Source organism: Anarrhichthys ocellatus, unplaced genomic scaffold (genome assembly GCF_004355925.1).
Source record: "Anarrhichthys ocellatus isolate YVR2014 unplaced genomic scaffold, GSC_Weel_1.0 scaffold10, whole genome shotgun sequence".
NCBI classification, from domain to species: Eukaryota; Metazoa; Chordata; class Actinopteri; order Perciformes; family Anarhichadidae; genus Anarrhichthys; species Anarrhichthys ocellatus.
In genome coordinates, this window is record NW_022280040.1 from 8,844,458 (window position 1) to 8,853,064 (window position 8,607).

The following is an 8,607-nucleotide window of genomic DNA, read 5'->3' on the forward strand; positions in this document are numbered from 1 at the left end:
TTCAACATGATACACAAATGAGACACAGATTTACTGGATGCTAAGCCAAAAGGTTTTATTACACTTTTCTACTGAACATGGAGATCACAGAAATATGATTTCAAGAACAGGTTTTGAAACAGTGTTTAAGTTGCACAGTCAGCAGAAAATCTATTTCCTAACCTCCCAGTTCCCCGTCTCAGGATTAAGTAACGTTCAACTCTGGTAGGAAAATAAAAGCGGGCTGTAACAGTATCGAGCACAACAGAAGTAACACCAGGAGAGGATTTTATGTATTCAAACATGTAATGTAAAATATGAGCCATTTTGTTTGGTCTGGAGTGCATGTTCAAATAAAGAAAGTGGATTTTAATGTTATCCTGGAGTTCATTATATGGTTTAAACTGGGTTGACGGACTGAAACTGTTCTTTTAACATGTTTACTTACGAACTGTTGTTCAATTAAAGTCATTATTTTTCTGTTTTATACCCCTTATATTCTGGGGAAGTACCGACTAACTTTAATGGGAACAAAATGCTCGTATAAATATCAGCAGCTTGGATACAAAAATGTTTCGTACCGAAATAAACAAAAACAAAAACCCAGAACACATTAGTTTAACCCTAATCCCTTTGGAAAGTTTATAATCTGGTCCAAGTGTGTTGACATTAAAGCGACAGTAACGTGCAGTGAAGAGGAAACGCATGCAAAGAGAGTCGTGTACATTTGTATCTTTACAGTCACTAACACAAGGTTGTTTCTAACTCTAGTGGATATAATGAGCGATCATATGTAATATTCTGTGTTCGAGTATTCGGTCGATTGATCGGATGCGCAAACAAAACTGAAATCTAATAAATTGTGTTGCGGGTGAGTTGTAGCATGATACAGGAAGCAAAAATAAAGAAAAAACAAATGAGAAGCACACGCGCATAATCAAAAATGATGACAAAACAAAAATGTCAAGTATAAAACTCTGGGAAACACTGTCCCCGACAAGTTGTTCCACTCTTCCAAGTGAAATATGAGAGACACTGCTCCCGATAAATACACACACACACACATACACTGGTAGGCAAAAACTACCATCACTGCTTGTCGTTATGGAAGACGCTGCTCCCGATAACGTGTCGTCATTATGGAAGACACTGCTCCCGATAACGTGTCGTCATTATGGAAGACACTGCTCCCGATAACGTGTCGTCATTATGGAAGACACTGCTCCCAATAACGTGTCGTCATTATGGAAGACACTGCTCCCGATAACTTTATCGTACTGTAAACTGCCCCAGAGTACACTGTGCAACATAAAATGGCTTTCTTGCAAATCATGGAACCAATCAGCTCAGTTTTCTGCTAAAAGAGAAGGGGGTTTAATTATGTTTTTATTATTCATTCTGCCACCAAGTGCAGATTACATCAAGTCTTAATTCCTGGGCTTGTTGGAGTATTTCCAAATATCCTAAAAACCCTTTTCTACCCTTCATTTCTCCATTTTAATGCGTTTTTAAATATAAATTACGGTGACAGATTATACGCCACTTTCTTGTGAAGTAATTTCCGAAAAATCTCCACACAGAAGAGAATAAAGGCCTTAAATATCTTTTATCAGGGGCTCCATTTAGTCAGCAACAGTTGAGGAGTCATTTGTGTAGCAGATGCTGCCGGAGGATTAGACGGTATAACCGTCATAATTATGGAAGACACTGCTTCCGATAACGTCGTATAAAAAGACAAACGATAACTTTATAGTGGACACTGCCACTGATAAATAAATAAGTATAAATAAAGTTTCCCAGTGTTTTGGCGAGAGGTCGCAGCCATGTTGTTTCAATGTGCAGCCAGGAGGAGAGGAGGCAGATTGGTCAGTAGTGTACATTTTTCTTCAAGTGATTAAAGTGTATTTTATACTTTTCTATCTCCTCCTGGATGTGGGCGGGGCTTCGACCTCTGATTGACAGCTTGTGCTTAAGTGCTGATATTGGAGCTCCTCCCTCTGCTTACCTCGGATTGAACGCCAACACACACACACACTCACAAGACACCCACGCTCACACCTCCCCCGGCTCGTCTTCAGATCTGCTCGTCGATGTCCCAGATGTTTCCCACCATGGCGTTGGCGCACCCCTGCAGGTTCCAGGTGGCCAGGGCCAGCTGTGTGCGGAGCTGCTCCATGTCGTTGGTCTCGGCGATGGACGCCAAAGTGTGGGCGCCCCGACCCAGCAGGAGGTGACGGAAGGGAGTCTCAACGGGGGACACGTACGGAGAGAGGAGGGTGTGCTCAACCTGGAACCATAAACACAGACCATCACACATCTGAGAGGTGATGAAAACGTTCTAATGATCGAAGATTGAATGAATATGCATGCGACGACGTAGAGGTGTCACAGTGTGCGTCTTACACTCATGATCCTGTCGTTGAGGATGCGACAGGCCTCCTTGTCGTTGACGTCGGTGTTGAGGATGTCGGTGTTGATGCTGCTGGCGGCGCGATTGAAGGAGCCGCGTGCACTGTTCAGCCAGTTGGGATTCACTTCCTTCAGCTGCCCAGACTACAGAACAAAGAGTCGAACAAGCGTTAACACAAACATATTTATAAGAGGAAACATTCTGGTCTTACCAGCTGGATGTCAAAACATAATAGGAAAGGAAACAAACGGAGTTTAGATGTGAAACCGACCTGCAGGAGCTGGTTGATGCGTCCGTAGACTTGGACCACGGCTTTGGTGATGACGCCGCTGTACCGGCTCACATCCAGGTGGAGCAGGTGGTCGTGGACCAGCCGCAGAGCCATCTGGCCAGCAAACTGTGCCGCAACCGCCGCCATGTCATCGGTGTGATGGTTGGTTTGGTAATCCAGGTGTTCCATGGTGTCCAGGTTGGTTCCGTAGTAAGTGTAGGACTCGGTCTGCAGACGCAATTTCAATATAATGTGCACAAAAACGGCACAAATATGTGGATTAACTGACTGTTCTGTGATCACAATTTAGGACATTTTTGCATTTCACATGTGAATGTTTTGAGCTAGCGAGGAAAAGTGATGTAGGTTGTGTACATCTTATAACTACAGATTGGTTTGCATGGAGACTCACGTTAGGAGAGATGAAGTGGAAAGAGATGGAGGGAATTCCAGAGAAGGCCAGGAAGGGATAGGCGGGGTCGTCCATTGTCATTGGCCTCAGTCTGCACACAGTAACGTGAAACAACTTCTTTTATTCTACAGCAAAAAGATGGATGATCTAATCTAGATATTCTTTATGTTGATTTGTGCTTCTTTGCAAGCATGCTGTACTAGTTTACTCCTCCGGTCTCTTTAAACAGGGTTACCATGGATCATGGGAATGTCTTAAATATCATTTTCAGAAATATTTCCCCACAGGATCCTGGAGTTGTTCAATTAAAGACGGTTACTTTGTAAACATTTCTCTTTAATGGTTAATGATGCCGGTTGTCTACTCACGTTTTGGCCTCCCAGTTACTCTTTCCCCCCATATCGTACACAGTGCCAGAACCGAGAGGGCTCTTCACCTGCATGGACGAGGCAAATCAAAATGAATGCAAACACCTCGGGGTTTGTACAGAAGTTGATCAGATTTAAGTTGTTGTTGTTGTGTCGTTACCCCTTTCATCGTGTTCTCCAGGAGGCTGTAGAGCAGCGGACTTGCCGACGCCATAAAGCTCCCACGACCTTTAGAGGAGATAAAGTCAGCCACTGGAAACCTTAAAACATGCGAGATGTAATGAAGGCGTGTGCTGTACTTACCCATGACCGCTCCATCCAGGCTTATGTAGCTGATAACACGTTTGTCAATAGAGGACATATAACCCTAAGCAGAAACACACACATAACAGAGAACATAAGTACTACAGGAGAGATTTTTGTTGTATGTCTAGCTCTTGTTATTTCAGTTCTTACCTCCAACCACTCGGTGGCGCCAACGCTTCCGTACTCTCCAGCACTCCAGCTTGCAAACACCAGGCTTCTCCTGGGTCTGAACCCATCTGGAAAACAGAAAACACATCATTGATGTCATGCAGGAGAAGAAGCTGTAACTCTGTAACAGAGAGTCCATGGTAATCTGCAACCACAAGAGTCCTACATACTGTCCCTTTAAGAGGTTACGTCTGTGTGCCTCCTTAAAAATGAAACTTTCAAGTCTCTCAGGTGAACACTGAAACAGGATTTTGCTTGCTGTGATCATTCCTCCTGTTAATACCGTCTATTAAAAGATCCCTTTCTGACATGATTCCAATGCAGGTGATGGAGGAAACAGACTGCTTAAGCTTTATATTAATGAATCCCTTGTGTTTAGTAAGCGTCGTCTTCGTTACCTTTCTCCACCATCTCGTGAACAGCCTTGGCCAGCTCCATCAATATGGAGGTGCCAACAGTAGCTTTGGCGTAACCGGTCTCCCAGGTGTCTCTCTGAGCTCCCAGTACAACGTAGCGATCTGCAGATTCACAAACAGACACCAAAGCGTTACCCTACATGTACGATGGAGATAAGATAATCCCACTGTGGACGACGACAGAGAGGAGAGAGGTACCAGGATCAGTGAATCCTTTGATGACTCCAAACACGTTGTGGATCTCCTTGTTGACCAGAACGTTGTTCACCTCAACGGTGATGTTCTCGCTGCCTCCCAGTCTGTAACTCACTGACGCCAGGCCGCCTTTAAAACCGCTGCTTGCATCCGATTCAGGACCTTCGATTTTCCTAAAGAGAGAGATATACAATTAATTACCTAGTAAACATAATCAGGGTTAATACTTGATGATAATGCTTCACCAGGAGCTCTATGAACAGCTGTTCCCCTCAGTGTGTGTGTGTCCTTACTGTAGAAGAGCTAAAGCCATGTTGGCGGTGATAGTCTGGGCTGGGATTTTGGGGAGACCGGAGGACTTGGTTGGGGGGAACTGTGTGTGGTTGAAGGAGGGGAATCCTGGGGTGTAGGGGTCGCCTGAACCCAGATGGACCTGCATGAGGACAGACACAAAGTCAATGCACAATACTGTACTTGCTTCATTGGCTAATGACGGCATGCTACACAACTAGTAGGTGCAGACTTACATGCCCGTAGAGGGCCGTGTCCGCTACATAGTCTGTAGTGTCGGGGTAGATGAGAACAGCAGCGGCTCCTTTGGCAGCAGCATTATCCACCTGAAGCAACACAGTCAGAGACAGGACAACAAGCTTTTAGTAGAAGAGACAGAAACGATACGAGGCAGAAGAAGCCGTCAAAATCTGCAGTCACCTGTTCTGCAAAACTGATAATTCCGGCTCGGAGCAGCAACACACACTCTCTCAGTTCAATCTTCTTGCTGTGCAGAACATCCAGATCCTCCCGACGGCCGTAGTTGCCATACACCAGCTTGCCCTACGAACACAGACAGCTGTAAGCTAAAAAAAGGCGACAAAGCCCCAGTTTACTGAGCCTTAAAAGACTTTTAATTGAAGTTGATTATTTAAGGAAGACTCACATGAACACTGCCAGTCCCACTGTAGGCCAGATACCCTGTAGGCTCGAAGACATCTGAACCGAGCATGACACGGTTTGGATGCTTGCTGCAGATAAGAAGTAAAAAGCTTGTTACAGTATCATGAATCTGTTTTCAGAAGTGTTTTCTACGGCAGCTTATTTTCTATAAGCTCCCTGCCTTTTATTTTTATTACCCGCACCCACTCGACCTGTTCCAACCTGCAGAAATATACATTAATCAACCATATCATAATTAATAATAATAATAATAATAATAATAATAATCTCAATACTTTAAGATTTACCATCCTCCCACCATTTCAAAGATATATATCCCTCAAATAAGAAATACCTGTCTGGCGTCTGCAGCTGAACGTAGTGGATGTCAGTCCAGGGATCCATCTCCACTTCCTTGAATTGATCAAAGATGCGGTTCGCCAGCTGGTTGTCTTCTGCACTTCCTGCCGAACGTCTGGGCAAATCAAAGTCACTGCGGAGACACAAATGGCCTGAAATGACTCTTCATGCCAGTCATAGATACACATCTGCTGCTTCTTCTTCAACAGAGCCTTTTACAAAAATTCACAGTGTAGTGTTATAGTTAGTCAAAACATCTTGCAGTGGTAGTTCAGCATTGTACGAATTTACCCTTCCTGCACTTTGTGTGACGATTCAAATCATGAATAGTTGAGCAGCTCGAGAACTTGGCTGTGGGTGCTTCTTTGTATCAGCGTCATCCATTACAGTCACGCAGCTTGTTGGGTATCATCCCTCACATGATCACTGTAACCTTCCTCTGTCTCATTTGTATTCTCTAAAAATAAAATGCTATCCGATCCCTCTCTTCCAGTTCATTCATATGGATTATTCCTCTCCCCCCCTCACAGGAAGTGGAAGGCTGTTGAGACTCACAAATCATCACCACATTAACATAAGATTTACTTTGGAAGGACTCAGCATACCCTAAAGTTTTGTCAAAAGCCTGGCTGGTGAGTTTCTGCGCGAGGAGTTGGGTGACGTCCTCCCAGTCCATCTGAACGTCCGGAACCGGTGCAACTGGTTCAACTGGTTCAACCGTTGCAGCAGCAGCAGTTGGCGTTACTTCAAGAGGAGCGTCCGTCTCCGTCTCTTTGCCACAGCTCACTTGCTGCACCCGAGTTTCACGGTGGCTGAGGTAACCAAGCAAGTAGCCTGGAGGGCAAACATTACAGAGACACGAGGAGCGGATTCAAAGAAAGTTTTAGAGCAGCTTTCGAACTCTACTGGTTCTCAGATGTTAGCACCGGTCTGCTGTGTGTTTTCAAATGCAGTAAAACATGAACAGCAATGCAAATTTCTTTGTGTGTGAGCAGTTAAGCCTTTATTTTTGCTTCCTTACTGCTGTAAGGTGCTTTACAAATATAGAGATCATTCAATCAAGTTTTATTATTATAGCACCATATAGAAATGGTTGGCAAATGATCGACAATACAAAAAACAGATAAAAATGGAGAAAAGATAAAGATTTGCAGTATTTTCCTTAGTTTCTCCCCCAATATATTCATAGTCATCTATTGTATGATTCAGATGATGATGACGATGACGATGATGATGATGAGCGTGTCTTACCGATGACAAATATCAGCAGGGTCCCCAGAGCCAGGTAGCAGATAGTATTTCGGCTCTGACGTGGAGGAGCCGGTCTGAAGCTCGGGGATCCCCCCGACGGGTCCTCTGTCTCAGAGGCCTCGTCCGACAGTTTCACCTCAATGTGTCTCTCTCCGTCTTCGGCCGGCTGCAGAGTGAACCTGCTGTAGCGCTCGCTCTTGATCTAGAGGCAGGAGAAGACGAGAGACCCGAGACCCACCAGACCCGTGTTAAAACCCTGACTCTGTCTGGTCTCCACAGAATGACTTTGATGCTGTGTCATCACCATTCATATTCCAGTGAACGTCCTGCATTCACGTAAAGAAGGTAACAAGTAAACTCTTACCATGCTGTTAATTGCAGACCTCACTCGATTCATCGCTGCTGCTGCTGTTGTTACAAAAACAGAGAGTGGGAGACGAGGTGAGGTTGGCAGGTTGTGAGAGACAAATTAGAAACACAAAAGCAGAAAGTAGAGATGGAGGAGGGTTTATAAACAGAGTTTCTATTCCGATCAGATGGCGCGTTCTCTCTGGAAACACGCAGTTTGTTCTTCACTGTAACTAACACAAGGCCAGATAATAGAGGAACTGACCTTCAGTCATTGTTTCCACATCACAACGGCGATACCGGTGTTTCATTTATAAACATGTCAGATGCAGACTACACAAAGGAGTCAGTCAGAGCATAAGAATAAGTGTCTGTTCCAACTGACAGAAACACCTGTGGTGTTACATACATCTTCTTCTTCTTCTTCTCACCACAGGGACTGGTGCAACACATGTATCAGTTTAACTCACTTCCTCATTACTGAGCTGAAGCAGGAAATAGCAGCTACTTTTAATTACCAATTATTCTGGCAGTTTCTTTTTTTATATATTTTCTGGATTATTCAGTTGGTCGTTTATTTTACTAAATGTAATAAAAAACTAAAATATTCAGTTAATTGTCATCAGCAACATTTTGAGGTTTGCTTGAAACATAACTACAATTATTAATGAATTATCAAAATGTTTGCAGATTAATTTCCTGACACGATGTCAGGAGGAAGCCTCATTTAAATATGTTTGCTGCATGTTGTTATTGTATCAGTTCATGAGAATATCGACCCAATCATTTGGTTATTAGCATCAGCTTCCAGTTGTATTAATTAAATTAAATAAACACGGTTACAGGTGAACGTGGAGTGTAAATAAACCGTTTGGGAGTGGTCACCGAAGGTTGCATCACATCTAAACTTACTTCATCATCACAGAACAGGTGACATTTGTAGCATCATTTGTAAGTTAAGCTAGTTAGCTTTACGTTTTGTGTCCTCCATTTTTATTTCGTTTGAGCTGGAGAGTCACGTAAACAGGCAATGCAACTCAACAACTAGTTGACTTTGTAACGCATAAATGAATAAAAAGGTCTGTTAATGTCAGTTGTCTTACCTTATTGCCGCTCAGACACCTTGCGTCTCCTTGATTGTGAGCTCCTGTCACTGCTCTTCATGAACCGCCCTGTCGCGTCGTGATGAG

At 43.7% G+C, this 8,607-nt stretch overlaps 1 protein-coding gene across 2 annotated transcripts; it reads right to left on the reverse strand.

The window, feature by feature from the left end:
- Positions 1-34: 34 nt before the first annotated feature.
- On the reverse strand, positions 35-8,607 carry tfr1b (transferrin receptor 1b). 2 transcript variants are annotated; one of them, XM_031850137.1, is made up of 19 exons: positions 8,521-8,607; positions 7,434-7,477; positions 7,070-7,271; positions 6,424-6,652; positions 5,814-5,951; positions 5,463-5,547; positions 5,237-5,359; positions 5,053-5,142; positions 4,819-4,958; positions 4,529-4,698; positions 4,313-4,432; positions 3,897-3,982; positions 3,744-3,807; positions 3,601-3,668; positions 3,441-3,508; positions 3,073-3,163; positions 2,661-2,888; positions 2,383-2,532; positions 2,054-2,266 (listed from the first exon to the last, which is right to left on the reverse strand). In XM_031850137.1, the coding sequence occupies exons 2-19, from the start codon at positions 7,464-7,466 to the stop codon at positions 2,054-2,056; spliced, it is 2,298 nt and encodes a 765-aa protein (XP_031705997.1). In that variant the 5' UTR covers positions 7,467-7,477; positions 8,521-8,607. The 2 variants fall into 2 exon arrangements, with proteins under 2 accessions (XP_031705998.1, XP_031705997.1); XM_031850138.1 differs by lacking the exon at positions 8,521-8,607 and having other exon boundaries at positions 35-2,266; positions 7,434-7,466.